This window comes from Amborella trichopoda, chromosome 10 (genome assembly GCF_054954075.1).
Source record: "Amborella trichopoda isolate Santa Cruz 75 chromosome 10, AtrichopodaSantaCruz75HAP2 v2.0, whole genome shotgun sequence".
Taxonomy (NCBI): domain Eukaryota; kingdom Viridiplantae; phylum Streptophyta; class Magnoliopsida; order Amborellales; family Amborellaceae; genus Amborella; species Amborella trichopoda.
Genome location: NC_142345.1, coordinates 40,402,941 through 40,416,515, shown reverse-complemented (window position 1 = coordinate 40,416,515; position 13,575 = coordinate 40,402,941). Strand labels below are relative to the sequence as shown.

Here is a 13,575-nt window from a genome sequence, read left to right as displayed (position 1 = left end):
TTCTTTTCAAGCTAAAGCTTGAACTAACACATCGAAAGTTTCATTAGGGTGGGGTGTGCCACCCCAGGTGGTACTACATGGGCCCCACCCACATGCAATGGTGGGTCCATTAACATATTAGGCCTCCCATGCAATATTAAAATTATTAAAATTAATTATATGACTTTTAGAAATCCATAAAATCAAATTTAAATATTTAAATCAATCTAAAATCAATATCTCTGTTTTTATAAATCCAAATTTGATAGATAAAATATCCAGAGATCTAGAAAAATTTAACTAATAATTCTAAAAAGTAAATAAAGAAAATTTTTGCATGCATCTCAATTCTAAAGTGGAATAAAATAAAAATATCAAAAATTTGTATTATCAAGAATTAACTAGAGAGTAGATTTTCATATTCAATACCATAATTAGTTGAGCATGATCATCCCCTGCATTTAGAGAAACAAAAGAAAAGAGTAAGATCAATTGGAAGGAAGAATCAAAAAGGTCTTCAAGAGCTTCTTCAAGGAAAAACCGTTCCAAAACACTCCAAAGTTTTCTCTTCAAGCTAAGGCTTGAACTAACGTATCGAAAGTTTCATTAGGGTGGGGTGTGCCACCCCAGGTGGTACTTCATGGGCCCCACCCACGACCATGGTGGGTCCATTACCATATTGGGCCTCTCATGTAATATTAAAATTATTAAAATTATTTATATGATTGTTAGAAATCCATAAAATCAAATTTGAATATTTAAATCAATCTAAAATCAATATCTCTGTTTTTATAAATCAAAATTTGATAAATAAAATATTCAGAGATCTAGAAAAATTCAAATAATAATTCTAAAAATCATATATCATTAAACCAAATATAATTAAATTCATTATATGGGAAAATGATCCATATGGTCTAGGAATTAAATAAATAAATGCTGGGGCACTCCACTTCAACTATAGACTACGGTCCACACTTACTTTATCAAACCGACCTAGTGTTTTCCATGACCCACAGTCCATGTAGGGGCTCATAAGTGAGTCATTAAAGTTTGGCCATTGAGCCAAGGGGTCGTCATCCTAGTTTGTGGATTTCAGGTTCTCCCCTAGAGACGTATCAAGGTCACGTAGACCTAATGCGACCACAACTCCTATGACCCATTAGGGTGTCTCTCGCACATGCATAAGCTTCACCCTAAAAGGTGGTTCGCTTTCCAGAAACGGCTAGGATTATGCATGTCATGTGATGGCTCGCGGATGAGGCTTAGACCCCCGTCTCTGAAGCCCACCATCACACACAAGGGTCACACAGTCCCTCGGCTCACTCATCCGGGCATACTCAGACCTCATCAAAGGATGACCTATTAGAACCCTTATCAGATAGTTTTCTATGCCCAGGTAACATAGGTTTTTTCCAATCGATTGGCCTAGCTTGTCAAGCTCAGTCCAGCATCAACAAATATCGTTTGCTTAGTATAGTCCACGAATGACCACACTCTCACTGAGTTCATGTTCCACTTTATCATTTCATTGTACAAGCACTTATAAGGCCTTTAATCGCCACACTCACCCAACTAGGTGAGGGAGAGGGTGGACAAAGCATTATATGCTATGGAGATGATCGAGGGTTGAATGAGCCAACATAAATGCCCCAACACACCAGATTCTGCTACCAAGTTGGGGCTGAAAGACAACAGGTCTTGAGGAGCACTCTTGACATCGAAAGGTACAGGAATTTGCTTGATATCCCAAGGAGAGAAGAACCAGGGATGAGCTCAAGCGATACGTCATGGAATCAACATGATCCAGATGCAACCTTTCCCATGGTGGCTGCCGCAACAAGTTTGTCTGGGATCAAGCAACATGAGCAATATGCTGAAATGTTGTTAGGATAGTTATTGAATGGAGATCCCAAACTCACTGTGGTTTTGGTGACGGGTATGACAAGTGTGGGAAATTCCACACTTGTTAACCATGTCTGCCGTGAGTTCAAATCGATGGCCATGAAGCATTTCGATCGCCATTCCTAGATGAGGGCGTCTAGATCTTCAATGCAGCTGAACCTCTTAAAAAGCATACTAAAAGGTTTTTATGAGGATCAAAATATGGAGGCCCCCGCCATGGACTCCATGGATGAAAGGAAAATATTTGGATGTCTTTGTTCGTATTTAGAGGCGAAGAAGTTCCTCTTGGTTTTAGACAATGTGTGGAGCAGTATTTTAAAAAGCGGACCACCTAGTACCTGGGCGGCTGCCTAGGCGGATTTGGGAGACTAGGCGCATCGCTCAGGCCTAGGTGCATCGCTCAAGCCTAGGCACATCGCTCAGGCCTAGGCACATTGCTCAGGCCTAGGCACTCTAAAAGAGCGGTCGTCCTTGGGCAGCCGCCTAGGCGAATCTGGGAACTTGGGCGCATCGCCCAAGCCTAGGTGCCTTAAAAGAGCGGTTGTACCTGGGCGCCCAGGAAACTGCCTAGGCGGCGGCCTAACATGATGCATAGATTTACAAAGAAGAAAGAGATTGTGAGGCCCTGAGTCATGAGATTTGAGACCTAGTACTTATGCCTAGATAGCATACATTCGAGGAGAGTGCAGTTGAGGCAAATGTTTACTTCGGATGACTAGAGAGCATGCAAGTGGTCCAAGGATCAGGTTGAGAAGAAGGTGAGAGATATTATCCTTTTTAAGGCTTTTTGACGAGGGGTAAATGACGCTCTTGAGGTATACTTTCCGCTTGTCAAAGTCCTTCGCATGGTTGATAGTGACAAGCCTTCTATAGGCTATATATATGAGGCTATGGAGAAATGAAAAAGAAAGTTAGCAAAAAATTTGGATAATGATGAGAACTGCTACAAGTCTGTTTTGGAGATTATTGATGGGAAGTGGGATAGGCAGCTACATTGGCCATTGCATGCAGCTGGTTATTATTTGAACTTAGTTTTTTTTTTTTTTAATGTTGACAAGGATATATACACAAATGACACAATTATGATTGAATTTAATAAGTGTGTAGATGTGCTAGTCCCTGATCCTGATATCCAGGATATTATATGCGCTGATGAGCCGATAAATTACAAGTGCTCATTAAAGTCTTTTGGGAGTCCAATGACGATGAGGCAAAGGACTAAAATTGATTCAGGTACCGTAGTATTAATATTCTTAAGTTCTTCAAATTCAAGCAATCAAGTTTCATATTTATAATTCTATTATTTATTTATGATTTTATTCTATATCTTTGTAGCCCATTGGTGGAGCCAACATGGGTGTGTTCGCCAAATTTACAAAAGTTGGCCTTCGAATCCTAAACCTAACCACTTCCTCATCCGGTTGTGAGCGCAACTGGAGTACTTTTGAAGGGGTAAGGCCGTAAGGGTAATTTGTATGATTGTATTAATAATACATGAACCATAGATTTTAATTAGTTTTATTTGATTTTGTTAGATTCATATAAAGAGAAGGAACATGCTTGAATCAAAGAGGCTCAATGGCCTAGTCTATGTCAAATAAATCGATTATTGAAGGACAGGTTTGTCAAGAGAGATAAGAGTGACCCCATCAGAAAAAAAATATGGACAATGCTATGGAGTGGTTAGTTGATGATGATGAGATCGAGGGGCATGAAGAATTGACATGGGACATGGTCATGGATGCTTCAGGGACATCAGCTGACCCTTATAGGGCCACTAGATCTTCTGCACAGAGAATGATGGTAGAAGAGGAAGATGAGGAAGAGGCAGATTCAGAAGAGACGGAGGAGGACAACCAATATGTCGATGAGGGTGACAACTCCGATAAATATGATGCCAATGCAGCTGACCCTAATTTTTCTAATAATGAATGATGAATGTTGAATAATTATTAAACTTTGGACTTTGATTGAACTATGAATGATAACTTTTAGGTTTTATTTGGATGTAGATTATGGACCGACTTATGATTATGCTTATGGAGTGTGTGCTAATGTGTAGTATAATTTCAATTCTGATATGCCATAAATACCTAATTCTTATATTTTATATAATATATAACCGTAGAATCTTTTTTGGATTCAACTGGGCCGCTCAGGTTCTGGGTGCCCGCCTAGGCGCTGGGCGGCTTGGACCCCCCAGGCTGCCTAGGACCCGCCTAACGCTTTTTAAAACTATAGTGTGGAGACCTGAGTGTTTGAATGCCTTGCTGCCTTATGAGCAACTTTTAAGTGGGAGTAGGATTGTCTGTACTTCCTAGATAAAGATTAGAGTTCTGCGAGAGTTGGAGGAGGATGAACTACAACTCAATGGCCTAAAAGAGGAAGATTCATTGAAGTTGTTTCTTGGCAAAGCTGTTCGGAAGAATGATATAGAAAAAATTAGTGTTAAGTTGAAAAAGGTGGGGAGATGTATTGTGAGGAATTGTGAGGGCCTACCCCGTGCATTCATGGCTGTAGCAGGCATGGTTTACAAGTCATTAGAAGTAGCATACTGGGGTAATGTGAGGAAGATTTTCTATTCAGAGTTGTCTAATAACTCTCATCTTCAAATTGACCCACTTCAAAGAACAAGAGACATTGTTTGGTTGAGTTACAACCTATCCCCTCAACCATTGTTTCTTGTATTGCTGCTTATTCTCTGAAAGAAATGGGTTCAAAATAAGTGCTTTAATTAGGTTATTGGTGGCTGCAACCATTGTTTCTTGTATTGCTGCTTATTCTTTGAAAGAAATGGGTTCAAAATAAGTGCTTTAATTAGGTTATTGGTGGCTGAACAGTTAGTTGGAGCTCAAAGGGAGATAAGAGTTGAGGAGGTAGCCATGAGAACTACCATGAAATTGGTCAATAGGAATCTAATTGAAGTGGTAGAGAGAAGCAAGACTAGTTCGAAAATGTCAAGTTAATTAGATTTTGCACCAGGCTGCCCTATCTATATCTGAGAATTAGAATTTTGGGGCACCATTAAAATTTATAGGTACCAAACTAAATGATATAATTCGGTGCCTCTCATTTGATGAGTACAATGAGAATGATGGAACACTACAAAAGCTCAGATGTAAGTCTCATCTCTAATCTATTCTTACTTCTGGTGGCACTATTAATAATTTACATTTATCCGTTTCTTCTATTCTATCAAAGTTGAAATATTTGAGGATATTAGACTTAGGAGGTATTAAAATTGAAGAGTTACTTGGTAAAATAGGAAATTTAAAGCTCCTTAAGTACCTTGGATTGAGAAATACCTCGATCAAAGAGCTTCCAAAGTTACTGCAAAATCTTTGTAAGCTGGAAGTGTTGGACGTTAGGGGGAGCAATTTGAAAGCATTGCCTGATATCTCAAGCTTGAAACAATTGACCCATCTATTCTTAAAGCAAAATCAAGTTTCTCATGAACAAATTTTGCTTAAATTGCTCAGCTGTGGTCAAACAAATTCTTTCTATGATGGATGTGTGGGGGGAGAATAAAGGGATTAAAAAAACTTGAAACTGGGAAATTTTAGATGCATAATGATTAATTATATATTATAATAAACATGATTAAAAAAATATTAGAAAACACTTCCATATCATATGATTAAAAATAAAAGTAAAACCCTGTATAAGTTTCAATGTTATGACATTAAAAAATCTTCAAAAAAATTATTTTTTCCCTAAAAAAAGGAAAATAAAGATATTGAAATTCAAAAAATGTAATTTTTTTTTAAAAATATTGAATCACACACCATATGAATCAATAAACTATACACCAAAAGCCCTAATTTTATTAAAAAATAATAATTTTCAACATACTATTTCTCAAAATCCTCAAAACCGGTCCACATTATGGCCCAAAATCCTTGCTCTTTTCGAGTTCTATCCATTGTACTGGATATGTAATATGGAATGCAGGTTCAGTATGATCCTTTTTATCGAATTTCAAGAAATTTGATTAAAATTTGTGGAAGAATAGATTGGTATAGCGGAACCTTAAAATTTGTGGTACATTCACGTAAAAAAAATTTGTAGAAAAAGAAATAGGAAGTGCAAATTAAATATACTGATTTGTATGAGAATTAATTCTCTATAGATCATACCCATGATTTCTCAAAATCCCTCAAACCGATCCATATATTGGCCCCCAAAATCCATGCTCTTTTTTATTTTATTATCTATTGTATCGGATTTGTAATATGGAATAGTGGCTCTCTATGCCTATTTTTAATCAAATTTCAAGAAAATTGATCCAAATTTGAGAAAGAATAGATTGGTATGGCGGAAACCTAAAGTCTATGGTACATTCATGTACATAAAAGTTTGTAGAAAAAGAACTACGATGTGAAAATTAAATATACCTTATTTATATGGGACCTAAATCTCTGTAGATTATAACCCCGCTGAAACTGGATCAAAATCGTCCCAAATCAGCACCATTGTCTTCAATTTTGATTGACTATTAAAATTTCATGAACTTTTCAATTTCTTTCCCTTAGAAGCAAAATCGATGGGGAATTCTAGTTTAATTCAATAAATTTATACAATATTCGATTATCTTCAAATTGAAACAAATTCTATAAAAGTTGATTACAAATCAATGCTAAAATCTCAAGGAAGGCAGATTTGTACAAAACCTTCAAAAAACCCTTTTGTTCAATCAACAAATCTCGTAGTGTTACTCATAATTGATAGAATTTAGGTTTAATAACCATTTTTCATTGATTTTATAGCAAATAATTCTCCAAAAAGGTATCACGAGTGGATAAAAAATTGACCGCAAAAAACCAATGAACAAACTGCATTTCTCGTGGTTGAAAAGTGGAATCACTAATTCCACTATAGCAAATCAGTGATGCACTACAGTGGAATCACCGATTCTAGAGGTGATACGGCTAGTCCCTGATATACTACTTATCAGGAACTGATTCGGGTAGGACAATATTTTATCCAGATCAGTTGATTTCGATCCAGATCACTGATTTTTAAGGCCTCGAATGCGTGAAACACCTCACTGCCCTAACCTTCTTTGACAAAGACATAATCATCTCACTTTCTTAATTAGGAGCCGTTAGCCCACTTTCAAGGTACATTGGACCCTATAGCCATTTGTTAGAAGTTGCCCCCCTTTTGACTAATTTTGGATTAGCACTCTAAAAGTTAATAACGCATGGGGGAGGGGGGACCCCACAAAGGGCTTAAAAAGAGGAGAGACAAACTAAAAAAAGAGGAGACAGAAAGTGGGTTCCATGGAGGTAGTCACCATGCGAAATAAATGAGAGGGTGGTGAAAAGTATAGAAATAGAAATAAGATAAAGATTGAGGAGCCAAATATCTAAACTTGGGTATTTTCAATTAACCCCCCTTCTATATTTTAGGGCTTCCCTCTACGTGGCAATGCATGTTTGTCCATTGGCCCACCCTAAAGAAAGAAAAGCCTTGCTGTGAAACCACCCTAATTTGAGCTATTGCTTATCTTTCTCTCTCGAGAAACACTGTGCCCTAACTCTCTCTCTGCTCCCCCTCACTACTACTTAAAGGGGTCCTCCCCCACTGCTAATTCCACAGCAAGTCAGTGTCCTTTTACTCTCTCTCTCTCTCTTTCTTTGTGCTTTGCTTTCGGTTTTCCCTTTGTTTTTCATTTCTCTTGTCAACCAATAATAGGGTGACTCTTGTAACCCTAGTTGGTTTTCAGAGAAGTTATTGTCTTTTCCCTTCTTTATTGTAGAAATCCTTACATGTCGCATCAGAAGAGGACGGAGGGGTCAATGGGCTTTCATTTTGACGCAATGACCCTCGAGGGGAGCCGAAAAAGGAGGGGTGAGTCATATGTATCTAGGATAGGTCAAGGAACCATGAAAGCTCCAAGGATGGAGCTGTTTTCTTGTTTTACACCAATGGCTCTGTATCAAAATCCACAGTTTTACTACCCTTTGGCCACAAATGCTACTGGCCCAGGTAACAATGACCCAATAAAAGTACCGTTGGTGTTAGTACTACTAATAAAATATTGAAACTATCGATATGCCTTTTCTTTAAGCCTCTAATCAAACATTGTTAGAGGAAATACCAGAAAAAAATGAGACACCATTAGCCAGAAGCCGCTGTTTTCTCTCTGCCATTTTACTGTCACTGAAGAAGCAAGCCCAATTTGGTATAATCTGTCTCATATTCTATAGACATGGTTACCAATTTGGAAGTGCAACAAGAATAATGATTTTTATTTTTTTTTATTTTTTATTTTTTCTGATTTCCTTTTCCTATTCCTTTCTTTCATTGTTTAGTTCAAAAGTTCCAATCCAAGGAACTTTCTGAAGGGAATATTTTCCCTTTTGGTTTTGTGGGGTTTTCTCTATGGGTGTGTTGAGATCTTACCGAGTGAAAACACACTTGTTATTGCATGGGATTAATTAGATTTCATATAGATCAAGTTCAGGATATGTCTCTCACTTTACTGTGTGGTCATTTGATTACCTCAGGTTTAGGAGGAGAGAGGTCGAATGGGAACTTTAATGGAGTTTCAGGTGGAAGTAGGGATCCTTTAACTTCATTACAGCTACTGGAACTGGAAAACCAGGCTTTCATCTACAGATGCCTGGCAGCAGGATTGCCAGTGCCATCCACTTTGCTGCAGTCTCTAAGCGACCTTAATCTACGTGGGTTCTTACCTGGATCACTTAATCTGAACTTCGCAGCTAGTTTCTCTCTCTAGTTCTCCTTTCAAGTCGCTGATTTTGTTTTAAAAAAAAACAAAAAACTCTCAGGTTTTTTTTTTTCAGGATTGCTACAAGAATACAATAATGTCAAGACAAAAAAATGGCCGTTACTTTCTAGATTTGTTGGACTAATTTGTTAGCCTGTAACAAAATTTAGTCAGTGAGTTAAACATAGTAAATGATGTGGATTGAACTAAAAGAATTAAACTGCAGGCAATTCTGCATAACCAAAACCAGTAGATTTCTGAATCATGAAATTGAATGCTTAAGCTTTTATATATGTGAAATATTTAAGTAAGCAGTTTCTTTTCCTTCATTTGACTAATGTTTAAGGTCATTCAGCATCTTCCATTTCTCTTTCTCATTTATTTCAAAGATATCAGGTTAATTTGACAGTCTTTTTCCTTCTTTCTATTGATTACTAATGAAGATGGAAGTTATTAATCAGCTCTATATCTCTCTCTCTCTCTCTACAGTGGGTGGCTCTCTCTCTACAGTTGGTGGAGGATCTCTCTTTACATTTGGTGGAGGACAAGTTCGAAGTGGCTATGCAGGCAACCGGGAGGCAGAACCAGGGCGATGTAGAAGAACCGATGGCAAGAAATGGCGATGCCCAAAAGAGGTCGTTCCTGGTCAGAAGTACTGTGAAAACCATGTTAATAGAGGACGGCGTTCAAGAAAGCCTGTGGGCACACAGGCTCGACAAGCCGCCTCCTCCAGGGCTTCCTCCACAACTTCTCGCCGTTTTCAAGTGAGGAGGAATTCACCATCTCAGGCCTTCTTCTCCAGGTTAAATTCCAGCTCACTTAAAAGCTTTACTTTGTCCATCACTTTGCACATGTATTCAGTTTTCATGGTTTTTGGTCTTGTTTTGTTAAATGGATTGTTCTTCCTCTGATTTCCTTTCTGGGTTTTGTTTTTGAAGGCCTTCTGTGCAACCCAACATAGGAAGGGGGATGTTCAGGTTTCCACAGAGGGACCTGCTCAGTGTGCCTTCTGTGAACTTCGGCTTTAATCCCAACAGTCCTGCAATGGAGCTCCCTTCACCAACTTTTAACCTAGGGTACAACACCATGCCTGGGATTCTCTTCAATGATCAAAGGGCAGCGTCATTCCAATCAAGAAACTTGACCCCCAATCTGAACATGATGCCCAATCTACTGGACCTTGCACCCAGTGCACCTATGCAAGCTCCGACTCTCAGCAACTCGATGGATGATTACTTCTCCCTCTCTTCATTTTTTACCGGCCTCTCCCTGTATCCCCCGTCAGTTTCGTCGGGAAGCAACACTGATCAGACTGAGATCACTGTCAGCAATGGCTACACTGATCAAACTAGCTCTTCCAATGACCAAGCCAATTGGTTTCTCACTGATTCGATTGGGGGAGGAGGGCCTCTAGGAGAGATGTTGAATTCTAGCTTTGGATGGAGATCATACACTCCTGGGGAATCTTCTACAATGAACCTTATGAATGAGAATTCGGAGTCGGTCTCCTCTCCAACTGCTGTGATCCTCACAAACATCGACTCGGAGGCCTACAGTAGCAATGGCAGTAGCCAGACCTAAGCTACTGGTGAAACCAGGTGATCAAGTCTAGCTAAACTCGGTTCTTGGGTCAAGTCATGGCTCTAGTCACAAGGTTCTTTGTCTGGTGTGGTTTTGTTTGGTGTTATGGTGTGGTCTTGGCAATAAGTTTGAAGGGAATAAAGTTGGTGAATTGGGTTTAGTAGTTGTGAGTCAGTTGTCTGTGCTTTGGTGAGTCTTGGTCTGCATTTGAGTATTGAGTGCTTCTTCTTGTCCTCCTCTCCTTTCATTGTGTTCCCCCTTTTCTACTGTTCGGGTGATGTTAAAGAAATAAATTGAGTCCATGATAATGAATAAAAGGTTTTGTTTGCTTTCATCTGATGGTTGTGAGTGTTCAAATGCCCTCTCTCTCTCTCTCTCTCTCTCTCTCTCAAAATACATTTGAAATCATTGAAAAATCTTAATGGCATGTTCTTTCATGGAAAATACCATTTTTTTTACTTTCTTTTTTGGGAACTAAATCAGATTTGAAGGAATCCTACTCTTTTCCTCAATAGATAACAGATAAGTGTAATAAATAGCTTCGATACAAAACTTGACAGTATTGAAAATGCAACTGGATACGCTGTATTGGATGGGTAAAGCCAGGAGTGTCATTAAAGAATGGTACTAAACTTCTAAATAGTAAACCACTATTAAGAATAGATTCCCTCTTAAATTAGCTCATAAGATGTCCGCCACCTTTCTCCTTTCTCTTTGTGCATGCAAATTTTGCCATTTTCATAAAGTTAAGCAATATTGGAAAATAGGCATGAATATTTGAAGTCCGCACAATTTTTTTTTATTTTTTATCTGTTGACAATAATTTGGAGTCCACAAATTACTTGAAGCAATGAAGCACTCTCTCTATTAGATGTTTCTCAAATAACATATGTTTGGCTAATTCCATCACCTTCCCTAGAACATAGGCTCCCCCACTCAACTACTTGAAATGGAGGCGGCAACCCTAGCACACTCTCTACATTGACATTAATCCAACACAAAAAGGATTTCTTTAACATAAAATTTTGTTAATTAATTTTTTTTTAGAAAATTATCCTATAAAATAATTTTTTATTAATTAATTTTTCCTTTCCTGCCATTATTTCTCCAGTTTGTTTGCATGTCACAAAAAACCAAATAACTATGAAATATAATGGGATTGCATCTTTAAGGATTATGAGATTCAAAGGATAATTTCCTCCATTGTACAATAAACATTTGCACAAATGGAGAGTGACATCCATCACCTACAAATGACATGCATCCCTATTAGCAATGACAAGTCAATTATACCAAAATATAATTTAAATTTGTATTAATGTATCCTACAGAAATGGCTCCTTGAGACGGTGTATTCCCTTTCACCTATCAAAAGTTTCAAATTGAAAATCCATTGTGGAGTCCGTGAAGTGTATCATTTTTAGATTGCATTCGTCAAAGGTCATGAACCAGTATTAACTTTTTTTTCCCCATTTTTGTCTTGATGTTCGCAATTATTCAATTATTACAAAAAGGGGCAAATTTTGCCTATTTTATACCACTCTCAAGAGTAGAGATACCGTGAACCGATAATGAGGGGTTCGGTGATAATAGATTTTTGGCGTGCATTGACTGCCAACCGATAACCTGCTATAATTTGTAATTGCCATATTATGCCAATTTACATTATTTGATTATCACAAATATCCAAATGGGTCATTAGCTTATGCATTCACCTTTCAGCACCTTTGAGGCGATGAAAATAGATTAGCATATTTGAGGTGAATGTACCTCTCGTATGCATATAACATCCATAATTTAAAAAATACCATTTCATTATTCACATAGTAATACTGATATCAATATTATGAATGTACAAAACATCGTTAGAAATTCATGTTGACTGCCTAGCCAACCTTCATTAGCTATTTGTTAGTAGATAGATTGCTTCGGGAGGATATGTACATTGTTGCCATTAGGTATCCTCACTATGGAACACGATGCTTCCTTAGGCAAATAATTGAGTTATACATACAATAATCTACTGTTGCTAGTAAAAGTTAAAGTAATACACAAAAAAGAACTTCCTTATGAGATTCTACCTGGAAACACCAGAATTGAAAGAATTTGAACTTCGTATAAAATGAAACTTTTAGTCTATAGCCTTAGAAGATTCTCCAATAAAAGAAGTTTTTGTGAATTAATTTCACCTTTCCTGCCATTATTTCTCCATTTTCTTTACTGGCTACAAAAACCACATACCTATAAAATGTAGTGAGAATCCATCTTTTAAAAATTCTGAGATTCAAAAAGATAATAAAAATGAAAAGGAAATTAATTTGAATTTGTATTAATGCTTCCGACGAAAACGGTTCCTTGAGATAGTATTTTCCTTTTCTTCTACCAAAAATTTCAAATTTCAAATCTAATATGGAGAGCCAGCGAACAATATCATTTTTAGATTTCATTCATTAAAGTTCACGAACCGATATTGGAGAGCCAGTGAACAATATCATTTTTAGATTTCATTCACTAAAGTTCACGAACCGGTATTAAATTTTTTTCTCATATTTTCCTTGATATACTTATCACAATTATGTAATCATTACAAAAACGGGAGAATTTTGCCTATTTTCATACCACTATTCTTCATACCACTCTAAAGAATAGAGATACCGTGAACCGATAATGATGGGTTCGGTGATAATAGATTGTTGGCGTGCTTTGCAATTGCCATATTATCCCATTGTACATTATTTGATTATCACAAAATATCCATATAGATCATTAGCCCATACATGAACCTTTCAGCATTAAAGTTCTTGAAACATAGATTAAAATCTTTGAGGTCAATGAACCTCTCATATTAACTTAACATCCATAATTTACAAAATACCATTTCACTAATCAATTTCTTTCACAATTCACATAGTAATATTAATAACAATATTATGAATGTATAAACATAATTAGAAATTCATGTTGACTGACTAGTCAAACTTCATTGGCTCATATTTGTGAAACACTATACAGTTTTATTTGTTAGTAGGTGGTTTCTTTGGGAGTACAGGTACATTGTTGCCATTAGGTCCTCACTAGGGAACAAGATGCTTCCTTTGGCAAATAATTGAGTTATACATGCAGTAATCTATTGGTTCTAGTAACAATTATAGTTGTACATGACTTCCTTGAGAGATTCTACAAGAAAACCCCATAATTTTAATAATCAGAACTTTGTATAAAATAAAACTTTCAGTCTATAGCCTTAGAAGATTCTCCTATAAAAGAAATTTTTGTGTATTAATTTCACCTATTGTGCCATTATTTCTCCATTTTCTTTGCTTATTACAAAACCCAAATAGCTATGAAATATAGTGCGAATCCATATTTTATAA

General features: G+C 37.0%; 1 protein-coding gene across 2 annotated transcripts; it reads left to right on the top strand.

The window, feature by feature from the left end:
* The first annotated feature begins 7,481 nt into the window (after nucleotides 1-7,481).
* On the top strand, nucleotides 7,482-10,535 carry LOC110007246 (uncharacterized). Of its 2 annotated transcripts, none has more exons than XM_020667111.2 (4): nucleotides 7,482-7,875; nucleotides 8,397-8,573; nucleotides 9,110-9,422; nucleotides 9,559-10,535. In XM_020667111.2, exons 1-4 carry the CDS (start codon nucleotides 7,656-7,658, stop codon nucleotides 10,199-10,201), a joined length of 1,353 nt encoding a protein of 450 aa, XP_020522770.2. In that variant the 5' UTR covers nucleotides 7,482-7,655; the 3' UTR covers nucleotides 10,202-10,535. The 2 variants fall into 2 exon arrangements, with proteins under 2 accessions (XP_020522770.2, XP_088705026.1); XM_088848900.1 differs by having other exon boundaries at nucleotides 7,570-7,737.
* The last annotated feature ends 3,040 nt before the right edge of the window (nucleotides 10,536-13,575 follow it).

What these genes read in the sequence shown, in the direction of transcription:
- LOC110007246 (XM_020667111.2), top strand. Translation starts at nt 7,656, where the DNA reads ATGTCGCATCAGAAGAGGACGGAGGGGTCAATGGGCTTTCATTTTGAC. An exon ending in CACAAATGCTACTGGCCCAG is followed by an intron (nt 7,876 to 8,396) that starts GTAACAATGACC and finishes TGATTACCTCAG; the next exon opens with GTTTAGGAGGAGAGAGGTCG. An exon ending in TCTAAGCGACCTTAATCTAC is followed by an intron (nt 8,574 to 9,109) that starts GTGGGTTCTTAC and finishes CTCTCTCTACAG; the next exon opens with TGGGTGGCTCTCTCTCTACA.